This window comes from Procambarus clarkii, chromosome 53, assembly GCF_040958095.1.
Source record: "Procambarus clarkii isolate CNS0578487 chromosome 53, FALCON_Pclarkii_2.0, whole genome shotgun sequence".
Lineage (NCBI taxonomy): Eukaryota > Metazoa > Arthropoda > Malacostraca > Decapoda > Cambaridae > Procambarus > Procambarus clarkii.
In genome coordinates, this window is record NC_091202.1 from 23,060,128 (window position 1) to 23,077,669 (window position 17,542).

At 44.6% G+C, this 17,542-nt stretch overlaps 2 protein-coding genes across 3 annotated transcripts in view; one reads left to right on the plus strand and one right to left on the minus strand.

Annotated features, from left to right (window-relative positions):
• Window positions 1-572: 572 nt before the first annotated feature.
• Window positions 573-1,971, minus strand: LOC138352441 (serine-aspartate repeat-containing protein C-like). The gene is made up of 3 exons (XM_069304932.1): window positions 1,600-1,971; window positions 971-1,076; window positions 573-715 (listed from the first exon to the last, which is right to left on the minus strand). Exons 1-3 carry the CDS (start codon window positions 1,969-1,971, stop codon window positions 573-575), a joined length of 621 nt encoding a protein of 206 aa, XP_069161033.1.
• Window positions 1,972-9,205: 7,234 nt separating this feature from the next.
• Window positions 9,206-17,542, plus strand: part of LOC123767073 (ubiquitin-protein ligase E3B) — a 79,173-nt gene continuing 70,836 nt past the window's right edge. Inside the window, exons 1-2 of one of the 2 annotated variants that reach the window (XM_069304790.1) lie at window positions 9,206-9,277; window positions 15,796-15,989. In XM_069304790.1, coding sequence (XP_069160891.1) covers window positions 15,829-15,989 — 161 coding nt within the window. In that variant the 5' untranslated portion in view covers window positions 9,206-9,277; window positions 15,796-15,828. Of the gene's footprint in view, window positions 9,278-10,151; window positions 10,324-15,795; window positions 15,990-17,542 lie in introns of those variants that run through there. The other variant, XM_069304791.1, reaches the window with a different exon arrangement.

Genomic DNA, 17,542 nt, shown 5'->3' on the forward strand with positions numbered 1-17,542 from the left:
CCATGCAGATCTGCAGTAACTGGGGGAAGGGTCGATCAGTCATCCGCCTCATAGCCAAGCCATCCCTCTTCCGAGAAGATCCATTTGGATCTTCGGGAGGTCAGAGCAAGACGAACAGTGCCCCCGAAGGAGATGACGATGGGCAGGTGATCACTACCCAGGTACGGCCCAGTCCATATCTGCGCCATCGTGAAGGGGCCTCTTCCAATGCAAAGATCGAGCGTTGAAGTATGCCCATTGAGTGGGTCTCCGAGTTTCCAAACCTGGCGGCATCAGTAAGGAGAGGTTTGGGGAGTCAAGGAGAAACTGAAACAGGGCTCGGCCAGCCATGTTGTGGTGGCGACGCGATAGCATAGGTTGCCATGATGAGTGCCGAGCGTTAAAGTCACCCATGACGAGGCAGGTGTCTGTGATCTGACCAAAATAGTGTTGTAGTTCCTTCTTCGTTACCGGTAGACAGGGGTTATACAGAACTCCAAAAGTCTCCCACCCATGGGAGAGGGCCACCTTCACTGCCATGAATTCGAAATGCCCACCCGGGAAGGAGTGAATCCGGAGCATGGAGCTCGGAACTATCGAGTCCCTGACCAAGAAGGGAAGTCCCCCTCCACCCCGTACTGGCCGATCTTGTCTATAGACCGAATACCCCGGCACTGTGAAGGAAAGATCGTCAGTAAGCCAAGTCTCACAGAGTCCCACGACCAACGGTAGTGCGCTGGCGATAAAATTGCGTAGAAATTGCGTCTTATTAAAAAGGGAGCGGGCATTCCAAAACACCACAGTATTCTCAGGATGGGGCGCCATTATCCCTGAAATACAACAGCTAACTTTCTGACCACCTGTGCACAGGCATCTCCAAAAGGGGAACCATTAGAAAAAGCCATAAAACCCTCATACAAAGTAAGTAAAATGTGTGGTATCAATGACAGCCAGTCCAGAGGATGTTGATCAGTGCTTCTCTCTGCCTGACGGAAGCGGCGATCGGCTCGCGAACTCTCTTGACGACGCCTGCGACTGGTGGGTGCTTCACTCTGGGCCTTATGTTCCACCGGTGTCACAATCCCCTGGGAAAGTGCCTGGGGGACCAGAGGAACATCAGGGCTATCTATTCGCACACCCTCCGTCACTATGTGATGGAGTGCGAAAAGATACGTGAATTTAGAGACAATTTTATAACCAATGTTCCAGCGATGTGTAAATATTTCATTCAAAATGATCTGCTACCAGAAATTTTAGCCAAATATCCCCAGTTTGCTAACTGTAGGTAGTAACTGAGTGATTGTAACCTATCCACCGCTGCCCACTGGATGGGGGGCGGTGTGCAGGACAAACATATCAATTGTGACACTAGCTCTCCACATATGTCAGTTGCTTAATTTATAACCTGTACTTGTGGTCGATCTCGAACCCATTGCTGATGTGACTTATATTAAAGTTTGTAACTAGCTCATCAAGATTGTAACTTGCTTAGCTAAATGAATTGTGGGGTTCAGTCCCTGAGCCCATTATGTGCCTCTGTAACCCTTTCCACTACCGCCCACAAGATGGGTATGGGGTGCATAATAAATGAACTAAACTAAAAAACTGTTGGAGCAGTACCTCCTGATCGATGGGTGTGTGTCGACGACGCCGGTGTTGGCTTCTTTGGGGAGAAGCAGGAGGGTGACGAGTGCTAGGCTCCGGCCGAGACTGAGCGTCCATGTCTGTATCCGTGGATGAGTTTCCGTCCATGTCTGTATCCGTGGATGAGTTTCCGTCCATGTCTGTATCCGTGGATGAGTTTCCGTCCATGTCTGTATCCGTGGATGAGTTTCCGTCCATGTCTGTATCCGTGGATGAGTTTCCGTCCATGTCTGTATCCGTGGATGAGTTTCCGTCCATGTCTGTATCCGTGGATGAGTTTCCGTCCATGTCTGTATCCGTGGATGAGTTTCCGTCCATGTCTGTATCCGTGGATGAGTTTCCGTCCATGTCAAGGGTACCCAGGAGGGAAAATCGATTAGCAGCCTGGGCGTATGAATGCATGTGACTGGGACAGGCAAGAGATTCAGATTCAGATTCAGATGTTTATTCAGGTAAGGTATATACATACAAGTGATGTTACATTAATGGATTGATATATAGATAGAGCTAGTACATACAATGCCTAAAGCCACTATTACGCAATGCGTTTCGGGCAAGAAAAACATTAATATCTAGAACTTAATACTAATTGAGCATAAAGAATAAAAGATGTTGAGAACAAATACAAATAAAGATAAAAAAAAAGGGGGAACATGACTGAAAAAGCAGCACAAATACAATAGGTTGACAAACAGTGTTGATTAAAAAAAAAAGAAAAAAAAAGAAAATAACAGACATGGGTTGACAATAGAGGAGTGAGGTAGATTACAGGGAATTTATTAGGTAGTGTTTAGTTTTTATCTTAAACTGGTTGAGAGAGGTACAGTCTTTAACATGGTTGGGAAGGTCATTCCACATTCTGGGCCCCTTGATTTGCAGAGCATTTCTAGTTTGATTAAGACGTACTCTAGGAATATCAAAACTGTATTTATTTCTGGTGTGGTGCTCATGGGTTCTGTTACAACCTTCTATGAAGCTTTTAAGATCAGGATTGGCATTATAGTTTAGCGTTTTATATATGTATAATACACATGAGAGAATGTGCAGTGACTTAATATCTAACATATTAAGAGATTTGAGTAGGGGTACCGAGTGATGTCTGGGGCCAGAGTTGGATATTGTTCTAATAGCGGCTTTGTGTTGGGTAATTAGAGGACGTAAGTGATTTTGGGTAGTAGAACCCCAAGCACAAATACCATAGTTGAGATAAGGATAGATAAGGGAGTAATAGAGAGTCACCAGAGCAGGGCGTGGTACATAATATCTGATCTTAGAAAGAATGCCCACAGTTTTTGAAACTTTTTTTGATATATTTAGAATGTGTCCCTGGAAATTCAGCTTGTGGTCAATGAGAATGCCAAGAAATTTGCCATCTAATTTGTTACAAATTTGGGTATTGTTTATTTTGAGATTTATAAGACTAGAGGATTTATTGCCAAACAGAATATAGAAGGTTTTGTCAATGTTAAGGGTGAGTTTGTTGGCAGTTAGCCAAAGATGGACTTTATTTAGCTCTGTATTTACTGTGGCATTTAGAGCAAGAGGGTCAGGACTGGAGTAAATGAAGGTTGTGTCGTCAGCAAATAGAATTGGTTTGAGGTGTTGGGAGGCATTTGGAAGGTCATTAATGTAGATGAGAAAGAGGAGAGGGCCAAGTATGCTGCCCTGAGGAACACCAATGTTGATGGGTAGGGTGGGAGAAATTGTATTATTCACAGAAACATATTGGAGCCTGTCAGTAAGGTAGGACTCGAGGTATTGTAGGGAGTGTCCTCTGACTCCATAATGATGTAATTTAAGAAGAAGGTTTTGGTGGTTGACAGTATCAAAAGCTTTACGCAGGTCCACAAATAACCCAACAGGGAGCTCCTTTTTATCAAGAGCTGTATGAATCGAGTTAAGCATACTAATAAGTGCATCGTTAGTGCTTTTTTTGGGTCTGAAGCCATATTGGCAAGGGCTAAGTATATTGAGTTTGGCTAGATATGAGTAAAGCTGCTTGTATATAAGTTTTTCAAAAATTTTTGACAAGTTTGGCAGGATTGATATAGGTCTGTAGTTGTTAACATCTGTGGGGTCACCACATTTGTGGACAGGCGTTACTCTCGCTTTTTTTAGAATATCTGGAAAGGTTTGGAGTTCAAGTGACTTGTTGAAGAGCAAAGCAATAGCAGGGGCTAAAGATCTGGAGGCTTTTTTGTAAATTAAATTAGTAGAGCGTCTGCTAGTTCCTACTTGTGAAGAGGGGGAACCTGGAGGCGAGAAGAAGCGATAGGCTGACTGAGGGCACGCAACCTCTGGAACAGCTCCTGTCTAGGGGTCCCCGCTGTTTTATAATCGATGTCCAACTGGAGGGCCTCAAGATATACCGGGCAACTCTTGGACGTAACCTTGTGATGGCCATGGCATAAAAAGCAGCGAGGTGCAGCAGAGCACCCACCGTTATCTCTGTCTTTATGGCCTGTTTTGCCGCAGTTTGCACAGCGTGCTGCATTACGGCAGGTCAGGCGACTGTGGCCCAATAGATAACAAGCGTAACATCGCAACACAGGGAAGTTGTAGGGCTGGACCTGATACGAGGTCCTGTGTAGTGCTACCCGGTCGGGGAGGGGCCCATTGAATTTTACACGGACCATGGATGTCGGTCCTGCTGCTCCGCGAATTCTGATAACTTCCAATAATCCCACTGATGCACCCCCTAACACCTGTAGAGCGGCCTGGACAACCACAAACGAGGAACGGGGTACCACACGAGGAAGGTTTTCTGAAGGCGAAGACATCCTCTTAGCATCTCGCTCTGGGGCAGCATCAGCTGACTCATTTTCCAGCAGACGTTTTCCTCTCTGGGACTTGCTGTCAACATCCATGGCGCCTCCGCTTGGGGAGGCGTCCATTAGGGAGGCTCCGGCCTCCCCCGGAGTATGAGTAATAAATACTCATACTCCGCCCAAGTAAAACAGAAACAAGCAACACTTAGTGGGCCAGCCAGAGGCTTAGGGCCCGCCCAGTGGGCCAGCCAGAGGCTTAGGGCCCGCGCAGGAATATCCCTGCAAAAAAAAAAGTATTAAGTTTTAGTATACTTTTTTTTTGCAAAACGCCGTGCATATTAATGACTTCAGGGATTGTATGTCTGAAGCTATTAATTCGAAGCTATTATTAATTCATTTATTAATGAAGCTATTAAACTATTAACTCTATCTATTAATCCGACATTTTATTTGTAATTCATTTTCAATGTATGTACTTTACATGAATAAATATCTTTATCTTAATTAGTTTTAAGTCTTCGTTCTTAAGTTTTTTGTCCAAATTTTGCCCGAAACTTTTTTGTTATTAGCAAAATTAGGTATACACAGTAATGTGCTGCTACCCTATTCTATATGAGATATTACACACACTGTAGATCAAGAACTAGCTATAGGTTTAACTATTATTCCCATCTCACAGGACGGTTAGTCATACATGGAATATTAGGGGAGATAATACCTGCCTTAATACAAAATTAAACCAGCTCAATTTAAAATACAAAAAATACAAATAAAATACAACATACAATACACAACTAAACCAGTGTATGAAGTAATTACAGAGCTCAAAGTACCTCATACCAATTGATCTGAAGTCACTTATAACAGGGCAATCACAGATATAGTGTTGGAGAGTATGTCCCAGCTCTTGTTCACATAATTTATAATTGGAGTCTTCACCATTGGGGGATTCATGTGCGTACTAGTGGCTTTAGGCATAGTATATACTAGCTCTATCTAGAAATCCAACATTCTGCTTGTAACTCATTTTGTATGTATGTATTTTTCCTTAAATAAACATTATTTTTCTGAGGTTGGAAGAAAACGTGCTTAGATTGGGGACTTGTTTATTTTATAATGGTAAATAATAAATTAATATATAATAAATTAATATATAAATTAATAAATAATAAATTAATAAATAAAATAATTATTATTATATAATAAATAATAATAATAACAAATAGTATAATGATAAGCAATTATTTTTAATGAATCAAATAGCTAATTAGGATGAATGATAAATAATTATTGACTAGTGCATAACAATAAAGTATTAAGGAATAATTATAATGAATAATCCTTAATGATAAAGTAGAGACCAATTACAATTAATAACTACATCCATAGGTAGTAAATGAAAGTTGCATTAATTTAATTAGACTAATTACAATTCATGGGAATATTTCTTAGCTATCTGCAGGCTTATCACTTTGGGGGTTCCGCCGGAGCACCCCCAAAGAAACAGCAAATGCTTAGCATGCTAGAGCAAGTGCCCCTTGAGCACGTCTGTGGGCCGTCCCTTTCAAAATTAAAACAGAGGATGCAGAGGATCACGGGAGGAGGGTGGGCGTTATGTAAGAGCAGCTGCTGGCTTGGGAAGAGGGGCCACGCCGTCTCCGTCCCGGTTTATATAACCTCGGGTCAATGCGCGCGCAGCTTGGGGCGGTTAAAGTCAGCTTTCAGACATACGTTCTCTTCCACTCAGAAAACCCACCGTTTTTGGGAAAAACAGTGTTCTTATTATTAAGAAACTCAGTTGGAGCCATGACAAGGATTCGAACCTATGCGCTGTAGGTCACGCAGCCCGTCCTCATAAACAAAAGCCAAAGTCCATTCCATAGGAAATGTAGATGTTTATCTCACAGAATGTTTGGTAATATGTTTATTGTTTGTGATGTGTTTATATGTATGTATTAACACGATGTACTGAACGGGGTGAGAATAGCTTGAGCTACCTCATCCCTTTGTGTGTATTTTACCTCAATAAACTTATTTCAATTTCAATTTCAATTTCAAGTCCATTCCATGCACCCCCCCCCCATCAATTTATGAATGAAAGACGGTTTACACACGACTCACAACTGATGACGCCCGAACACTTCCGGAACAAGTGCTTCGCTGACGACTATTGTTCGAACCACAACGCTGTAGATGCTTTACCCACGTACTACAAATACAAATAATTGCCAAGAGATCCTAAACACCTGACCTAATCTAACCAATGCCTACATTTGCACAGTATGCTAATATAAAATAATATTAATTTATAATTGAGACAATTCCTGTTTTGAATGAACAGCATGTTAAAATTGATGAATGCGTCTTTGGGGGTCGACTCCTGGATGGAATGGACTTGGTCTGAGGACAGGTTGGGCCACGACATGGTAAAAGGATTGCAACCGGGGGATTCTACTGAACCCTCAAGGGTTCCTGAGGCTTCCACTGAAGCCGACCACTGTCATCTACGAATGTTCTACCTCTGACTCTTCTCTTTCAATACACAGATAACAATCACATTAACGTCATGTACCAGTATTAGTCTGATTGCCCTCTGATGATTATTATTATTATTATTATTATTATTATTATTATTATTATTATTATTATTATTATTATTATTATTATTATTATTATTATTATTATTATTTAAAAAAAAATTATTATAGTTGACTTAGTTCTTGAATGATTTTTGTGGCCCGGTGTTGCACTTACTCCAGAGCAGCTTCTGAAAATAAGGACTCCATGCTTGGATACAGTAATTCAAATGTATTGGGAGGGGGTGACGGCTGCGGGGTGGGTGCCGGGGGCTGACGGATGGGTTCTGGGGGTGACGGATCGGTGCTGGGGGTGACAGGTGGATGACGGGTGGGTGCTGGGGGTGACGGGTGGGTGCCGGGGGCTGACGGATGGGTTCTGGGGGGTGACGGATGGGTTCTGGAGGGTGACGGGTGGGTGCCAGGGGGTGACAGGTGGGTGCCGGGTGGGTGCTGGGGGTGACAGGTGGGTGCCGGGGGGTGACGGGTGAGTGCTGGGGGTGACGGGTGGGTGCTGGGGGTGACAGGTGGGTGCCGGGGGGTGACGGGTGGGTGCCGGGAGTGACGGATGGGTGCTGGGGCTGACGGATGGGTTCTGGGGGGTGACGGGTGGGTGCTGGGGGTGACGGGTGGGTGCTGGGGGTGACAGGTGGGTGCCGGGGGGTGACGGGTGAGTGCTGGGGGTGACAGGTGGGTGACGGGTGGGTGCTGGGGGTGACGGATCGGTGCTGGGGGTGACAGGTGGGTGACGGGTGGGTGCTGGGGTGACGGATGGGTGCTGGGGTGACGGGTGAGTGCTGGGGGTGACGGGTGGGTGCTGGGGATGACGGATGGGTGCTGGGGGTGACGGATGGGTGCTGGGGGTGACAGGTGGGTGCTGGGGTGACGGATGGGTGCTGGGGGTGACGGATGGGTGCTGGGGGGTGACGGGTGGGTGCTGGGGGTGACAGGTGGGTGCCGGGGGGTGACGGGTGAGTGCTGGGGGTGACGAGTGGGTGACGGATGGGTGCTGGGGGTGACAGGTGGGTGCCGGGGGGTGACGGGAGGGTGCTGGGGGTGACGGGAGGGTGCTGGGGGTGACGGATGGGTGTTGGGGGTGACGGGAGGGTGCTGGGGGTGACGGGAGGGTGCTGGGGGTGACGGGAGGGTGCTGGGGGTGACGGATGGGTGTTGGGGGTGACGGGAGGGTGCTGGGGGTGACGGGAGGGTGCTGGGGGTGACGGGAGGGTGCTGGGGGTGACGGGAGGGTGCTGGGGGTGACGGATGGGTGTTGGGGGTGACGGGAGGGTGCTGGGGGGTGACGGGAGGGTGCTGGGGGTAACAGGAGGGTGCTGGGGGTGACGGATGGGTGTTGGGGGTGACGGGAGGGTGCTGGGGGTGACGGGAGGGTGTTGGGGGTGACGGGAGGGTGCTGGGGGTGACGGGAGGGTGCTGGGGGTGACGGATGGGTGTCGGGAGGGTGCTGGGGGGGGGGTGACGGGAGGGTGCCTGGGGGTGACGGGAGGGTGCTGGGGGTGACGGATGGGTGTTGGGGGTGACGGGAGGGTGCTGGGGGTGACGGGAGGGTGCTGGGGGTGACGGGAGGGTGCCGGGGGGTGACGGGAGGGTGCCGGGGGGTGACGGGTGGGTGCTGGGGGTGACGGATGGGTGTTGGGGGTGACGGGAGGGTGCTGGGGGGTGATGGGAGGGTGCCGGGGGGTGACGGGAGGGTGCCGGGGGGTGACGGATGGGTGCCGGGGGTGACGGGTGGGTGCTGGGGGTGACGGGTGGGTGCCGGGGGGTGACGGGTGGGTGCTGGGGGTGACGGGAGGGTGACGGGTGGGTGCTGGGGGTGCCGGGGGGTGACGGGTGGGTGCCGGGGGGTGACGGGTGGGTCCTGGGGGTGACGGGTGGGTGCTGGGGGTGACGGGAGGGTGACGGGTGGGTGCTGGGGGTGCCGGGGGGTGACGGGTGGGTGCCGGGGGGTGACGGGTGGGTGCTGGGGGTGACGGGTGGGTGCCGGGGGGTGACGGGTGGGTGCTGGGGGTGACGGGTGGGTGCCGGGGGGTGACGGGTGGGTGCTGGGGGTGACGGGAGGGTGACGGGTGGGTGCTGGGGGTGCCGGGGGGTGACCGGGGGGTGACGGGTGGGTGCTGGGGGTGACGGGTGGGTGCTGGGGGTGCCGGGGGGTGCCGGGGGGTGACGGGGGGGGGGGGGGGGGTGACGGGAGGGGGTGAGGAGCGTGGCAATGTTGTGAGGGGGCGCGAGTGTCAGTGTTGTGTTGACGCTTGTGTTGGGTGGGACCTGCTGGCCCTCTGCTCCACCCCTCAGGTACCCCACTCCTGCCCCAGCACTCCACACCCCCCACTCCTGCCCCAGCACTCCACACCCCCACTCCTGCCCCAGCACTCCACACCCCCCACTCCTGCCCCAGCACTCCACACCCCCACTCCTGCCCCAGCACTCCACACCCCCCACTCCTGCCCCAGCACTCCACACCCCCACTCCTGCCCCAGCACTCCACACCCCCACTCCTGCCCCCAGCACTCCACACCCCCCACTCCTGCCCCAGCACTCCACACCCCCACTCCTGCCCCAGCACTCCACACCCGCCACTCCTGCCCCAGCACTCCACACCCCCACTCCTGCCCCAGCACTCCACACCCCCACTCCTGCCCCAGCACTCCACACCCCCACTCCTGCCCCAGCACTCCACACCCCCCACTCCTGCCCCCAGCACTCCACACCCCCACTCCTGCCCCCAGCACTCCACACCCCCACTCCTGCCCCCAGCACTCCACACCCTCCACTCCTGCCCCAGCACTCCACACCCTCACTCCTGCCCCAGCACTCCACACCCCCACTCCTGCCCCCAGCACTCCACACCCTCCACTCCTGCCCCAGCACTCCACACCCTCCACTCCTGCCCCCAGCACTCCACACCCCCCACTCCTGCCCCAGCACTCCACGCCCCCACTCCTGCCCCCAGCACTCCACACCTGCCACTCCTGCCCCAGCACTCCACGCCCCCACTCCTGCCCCCAGCACTCCACACCTGCCACTCCTGCCCCAGCACTCCACGCCCCCACTCCTGCCCCCAGCACTCCACACCTGCCACTCCTGCCCCAGCACTCCACGCCCCCACTCCTGCCCCCAGCACTCCACACCTGCCACTCCTGCCCCCAGCACTCCACACCTGCCACTCCTGCCCCCAGCACTCCACACCCTCCACTCCTGCCCCAGCACTCCACACCCTCCACTCCTGCCCCAGCACTCCACTATGGAGGTCACACAACATTAACAAGGAACTAATGTGCTGTAAATGTGTCCGCCTCATACAGGTCCAGAATTATAATGAAAATAGTTGACTAATTATGGTAATTAATTAATTGATATCTCTCATTTTGGGTGCTGGGGCATGTTGTAAGCCTAGGCTAGGTTGTACAGCCTAACCTATGGTAGTAAACAGGACTTGTAGTAAACCTTTACAATTTGCTGACAATACTACCTTGATCTATTCAGATCTTAACGCCATAGACTCTAAATATTGTAATGTTGTTAAGTTACGAATTAAAAAAAAGTTCACACATGGAGGTTAACCAACAAACTCACACTAAACATAAAGACCTACTACATGTTATTTGGAAGTAAATCATCAAACCAAATTCATCCTCTAATATATTGTCTATACTCTAATACAGGTATAGACAATTGTCTATACAGTACAGTATTAGACAATTGTCAGTCCCCGTGGTGTAGTGGTTAAGACGCCCGCCTGCTGTTCCGCGAGCGCTTTGTCCTGGGTTCGTATCCTGGCCGGGGAGGATTTACTGGGCGCAAATCCTTAACTGTAGCCGCTGTTTAACCCAACAGTAAAATGGGTACTTGGTTGTTAAACAATTTTTCATGGGGTCGTATTCAAGGGATCGTAAGATTAAGGACTTGCCCGAAACGCTACGCGTACTAGTGGCTGTACAAGAATGTGAGAACTCGGTTGTAAATATAAATAAATAAAAATAATCAAAATAAATATACAGTATAATGTTAACATTAGCAATAAAAATGATGGAAAGTTTCTGGGCTTATACATAGACAAGAGACTTTACTTCAGCACCTACATACAACACAATCAAAAAAGTATCAAACTGTCGGTATACTATCTAAAATCAGATATTATGTTCTAAACTCTGCATGCATATATATATATATATATATATATATATATATATATATATATATATATATATATATATATATATATATATATATATATATATATATATATATATATATATATATATATATATATATATATATATATATATATATATATATATATATATATATATATATATATATATATATATATATATATATATATATATATATATATATATATATATATATATATATATATATATATATATATATATATATATATATATATATATATATATATATATATATATATATATATATATATATATATATATATATATATATATATATATATATATATATATATATATATATATATATATATATATATATATATATATATATATATATATATATATATATATATATATATATATATATATATATATATATATATATATATATATATATATATATATATATATATATATATATATATATATATATATATATATATATATATATATATATATATATATATATATATATATATATATATATATATATATATATATATATATATATATATATATATATATATATATATATATATATATATATATATATATATATATATATATATATATATATATATATATACTGTATATATAATATGTATGTTCTCCACACATGTTAATTGCTTAATTTAGAAACTACTTGTGGTTGGTCTTGAGCTCATTGTTGATGTGCGATGTGCATTGAATTTTGTAACTAGCTTGTCAAGATTGTAGCTTGCTTAGCTAAATGAATTGTGGAGTTCAGTCCCTGAGCCCATTATGTGCCTCTGTAACCCCTTCCACTACTGCCCACAGGATGGGTATGGGGTGCATAATAAATGAGCTAAACTAACTACTGTATACTGTATATACAAGAGTTCTTACATTCTTGTAAAGCCACCAGCATGCATAGGATTCGGGCAGGTCTTTAATCCTAATATTTTCTGAAATATGACCCGCCAAAACATTCAACAACCAGGTACTCATTTACTGCTGGGTGAACAGAGGCACACAGCTAAGGATTGGTGCCTAGTCAACCCCTCCTCTTCCACAATATGAACCCAGGCCAAATCGCTCGCAAAGTGCGGGGCGAGTGTGTTACCACTGTGCCACAAGGACTGCTAATATTAATGATGATGATAATTTATTTGCAAGAAGGTACAATTCACTAAGTAATTCCTTTGATATTCACAGTCAGACTAAATCTGTGCAAACACTCCATACAAATAAAAGGACCCAGTCTATGGAACTCGCTCCCCAATGAATTAAAAAGAAAATCCAACTTTTACGTTATTCAAAAGTAAAACCAAAAAGTGCCTAATTTCATCATTATAGTTTCCTACCTTGTGCTTCAAACTCACACTGTATCTTGTGGTAACCACTTTCCCCAATATTAGTACTTAAGGCATTCATCTTCACCAGTGTAATCATCTCCGTTTTCGTGTTATCTGTCCAGTGGCTGCGGTGTGCTGCTACCTGTGTACCACCTGCAGGGCTCAGGTACCTGTCTTGTTTATTACTTCAATATCTTTGGTCCTTTGTTCCAGGGTCTGGATGTGTGTGGTGTTTTGCAGGAAGGTCCACACTGTATGCCTTCTTTGTGATATACTCAAGTCAGACATTTGGTGTCATGGGTTCTGGCAGTTTAATCATGTTTTACTGGCTGAATACCTAGTTAATGTCCCTCAGCAGCTAAGGCATTCATAGCATTAATTTCTTCATTGACCTGAGAAAGGCCTTTGATACTGTTAACCATAAATATACATCTTAATTAAACTTCACCATTATGGAATCCAAGGCCTTGCCCTGAACTGTATTTGGTCCTATCTTAGTGACAGACACCAATATGTAGCCATCAATGATATAACCTCCCCCACTCTACCATTAACTGTAGGAGTGCCACAGGGCAGCATCCTAGGACCTCTCCTATTTCTTGTATACATCAATGCTCTCCCTAACGTCTCTAACAAACTAAAGAATAATGAATAACATTCTTAAACCTATACTATTTGCTGACGATACTACCTTCATCTACTCAGACCCCAACCCTCACACTAAATAATGTTGTAAATAAAAAATTAAACAAAAAGTCCACTCATGGATGTCAACCAACAAGCTCACACTAAACATAGAAAAGACCTACTACATTTTATTTGGAAGAAAATCAACAAATGCAATTCAGCTTCAGATAGACAATGCAATAAAAATGATGGAAAGTTCCTTGGCATATACATAGACAAGAGAATCAACTTCAGCACCCATATACAACACACAACCAAAAGTGTCTCAAAAATGGTCGGTATACTTTCTATATTTGTGTAAACGTGTACAAATATTTGTGCAGTGCAAACATTTCCTTAGAAAACTCTGAACCTTTATAACTCCCACTGTCCAATGCTAACGAAACAAGTTATAAATAAAAGGTTAAACACTCCATGGCTTACAAAGGGTATACTTAAATCTATTAATAAAAAACATGACCTTGAAAAGAAGTACAGTATCGGTTAGGAGTCGTCTCCAAAGAATTTTCAAAGACTTACTCATGCATGCTGTCTAAAATAATTAGAAGAGCCAAAATAAAATACTACGAAAATAAATTTACCCAAATTAAGGGTAACATTAATAAAACATGGAGCACTATCTACCAAATATTAAGTTCAAAAAAGATTTTGAATAAAAAAAAACAATTTTTCTATCTAATGACGATGGTGTGTTTTCGACCTCAGACACTGCTATTGAATTCAATAGGTTCTTTACATCCATTGGTAAATCCCTTGCTCATGATATTCCATCCTCACTCACTAATATTAAAGACTACCTTACAGGTAACTATCCAGAATCTCTGTACCTAGCTCCCGCTACTTTCTCTGATGTTAATGAGGTAATCCTTTCCCTTAAAACTAAGTCAAGCGCCCTTGATGAGATACCATCTCTAATTTACGAAAAAGCCTCCAGATTTCTAGCTCCTGCCATTGCATTGCTCTTCAACAAATCACTTGAACTCCAAACCTTTCCAGATATTCTAAAAAAAGTGAGAGTAACCCCAGTCCACAAATGTGGTGATCTCACTGATGTCAACAATTACAGACCTATATCAATTCTGCCAACCTTATCTAAAATATTTGAGAAGCTAATCTACAAGCAGCTTTACTCATATCTAGCCAAACTCAATATACTTAGCTCTTGCCAATATGGTTTCAGACCCAATAAAAGCACTAATGATGCACTTATTAGTATGATTAACTTGATACATACAGCTCTTGATAAAAATGAATTCCCTGTTGGGTTATTTGTGGACCTGCGTAAGGCTTTTGACACTGTCAACCACCAAAACCTTCCTCTTAAATTACATCATTATGGAGTCAGAGGTCACTTCCTGCAATACCTTCAGGCTTACCTTATAACCTTCCCGGTTTGGTGCCTGCTTTTTGATAATTACTTACTTACTTCACTCTTACCTTACTGGCAGGCTCCAGTATGTCTCTGGGAATAATTCCATTTCTCCTACACTACCCATAAACATTGGTGTTCCACAGGGCAGCATACTTAGCCCCTCTCCTCTTTCTCATCTACATTAACGATCTTCCAAATGCCTCTCAACACCTCAAACCAATCTTATTTGCTGATGACACAAGTTTCATTTTCTCCAATCCTGATCCACTTGTTCTAAATGTCACTGTGAATACTGAACTAAATAAAGTCCATCTTTGGCTAACTGCCAACAAACTCACCCTTAACATTGACAAAACTTTCTATATTTTGTTTGGTAATAAATCCTCAAATGAAATTAATCTAAGAATAAACAACGTGTGAATGACGTGGATGGCTGGTTGAGACCCTCAAGTCATTGAGGCTGCCATATGGTGGCAAGTGAGTGTCGCTAACTAGCAGTTGGGCCTAGATAATGAGTGTAAAAGTATACATAGTTCAAATAAAAGTTGCAAATGTTGCTTGTTTTGGTGTATTCTACTGTTCTGGTGGTTTTCCTGCAGTTCTTTTGTAGTAATGTACCTTCAGACTACCCTTGTCTTTAAAGGGGGGCCTAATTCTTGTCCTGATCTTCAGTAAGCACTTGTGATTTGTTAGAGCCTGGAGGGGTACTAAGGATTGACGGTTATCAGGTAGCCACAAAAGCACTAACCAAAAAGAGGCATTTCATTACTTTCAATGCTGAATTTTTCTTATCTTTCTCAGAGGGACATTTGATGCAAATGTTGTGTCTGCTATACTGTAATAATACAATATAATATATTGTTATATTTAGACTCGTTCTGGTAGTCAATGCTCTCTGTTCTCCTCAAGTTTACTGTTCTAGCATGATCCATTGGATCAAAGTTGTACTGTACTATGTGCTATGCAGTATATATTAATGTTATATATAGAGTACAGGTGAAAGGGCATAAAAGTGCTGATGTAAGGGAGTGAAGAAGCGGAGGAGGGGTAAGGAAGAATAGAGAGGTGGCATTTATTTTATGAGCTATACATTGTCCTGGGAGAGACCAGATATCTTTGATTGTCCTGGGAGTGAAGACCACAGATATTTCCTTGATTGTACTGGAAGAGGAGATCACAGATATCTCTTTTATTACCATAACATTTTCAAACAATACATATTTATTTAGTTATTCTTTGTAGATGGGTCTGTCCTAGCAGGCCACCAAATCCAAGATGTTTGGGACAAATAGTTCCAATCGAGGAGCATTTCTGGAGGCAACCAGAGAAGCCAGAGAAGAGCGGGCTGCTGAAAGAAGACGTGATGAGGCTGCCATTAAGATACAGGCCACTATTCGTGGCTGGCTTGTGCGGTGCTCACGAGATCAAAAGATAAGGTGAGGCAGTTTTTGTGTATTGCTTCTGATGTAGTAACTTCAATATTTAGTTATATTCAATGTTACGGAAAAGTGTATAAATAGAGCAGTGGCTATTCTGGCTGGTGGAATGCCAATAACATTAAATAAAAATGTAAAACAAAGTAAATAAAACTGCTTTTTCTGCTATATCTCTTTACAGTGTGAAAATTGCGGGTAAAGTATAAAGAATGAAAAAACTTAAATCTTTAATATAATAAAAAAGGACTATCATTTAATAAAACAATTCCCCTATACGACTTGGCGATACAGAACATAATATGCAAAAAAAAAAAAAAGTTACAGTTATGTTAATAGCAAAATAAAGGTGCAAATACAATACTGTATACATAAGCTGCGTGAGTCTACTGACACCCAGGGGAGTGAGAGTAGATATGCAGCTTGGAGCACTGAAGAGTATTCTGACATGTGGCTGGTGGTGAGCTCATTTTATACATGGACAGGTCCAGTTGTAGGTGGCACTGGTGTGCAGGTAATTGCCAGCCAGCTGTCTCAAACGAGCAGTTTGGCTGGCGAGTGTAGTTGGGCCTCCAGATGTCCAGGTGTGTCGGGGTCATGGGTACTGGAGAGTAGAGAGGAGTGGTATCTGTCTAGACACTGAAAGCTCTGAGCACGTATTGTTGTTGTTCTTGATGTTAATTTCTTATACTTGAGTATGCAGATATGTTGTTGAATAGGCAGTAAAGGAATAGGCACGATCTCCTTGCCTACGAAGGAGATTATCGTGACAACACCCTTATAGAAATTCCGCATTTTTTTTACATTTTCCAGCTGGCAGTCTGTCCTTGGGCCCATGCTGTTTGTATGTTTGTGGCTCTGGCCATGGATTTTTTAATGTCTTGGGCAGGTATTCAGGCCTTGGGGGGGGGGGGGGGGGGTTGTGAGTCAAACAGTGTGCTGGCAGCTCATTACTTAGTGAACATTTTTGTTCATGCCAGGCTTGTGTTGCTTTGGAATAGTTAACTACTGCAGTTATGAGCTCCCTCTTTATTGGATGGTATTTTCTGTGGCTCTCCTTTGCCACTGGTGCATACTCCTTTTGTTTTTTCTCCATACTGACATAGCACCAAGGAGCCACTTTAGGAGACCTTCCAGAAAACTAGTGTTGAATATAATAAAATGCCTCTCTCTCTCTCTCTCTCTCTCTGGTGGGTTCTTGGTGACTCTTTGGAGCAATCCTTTTCCCCGTTCAGGGCTTCGGTTTTCTAGCTTCCTGGTCAAATGACTAAGGTTTAAGGCTAGGGGAATGAGGAGGAAGGTGTGCATTCTCCTGGTAGTGTGCACTTGAAACTAGTGGGAGACCTGCTTCATGACTGGGGAGATTCAGGGATTTGGCATCTCATTTTCTGTTCTTTGTTTACTTTGCTGTTTGTATGTTGTGGCTTGCATCTTTTGGGTGGCCTTTTCTTGGTTAGGGTGATCTAAGATTCCCTGCTCCTTGTGCCCCTTTAGATGGGGAGAGGGGGGGCTGACCAGGTTTTGGCTTCTGATCCCTGGTAAACTTGTATGAGAGT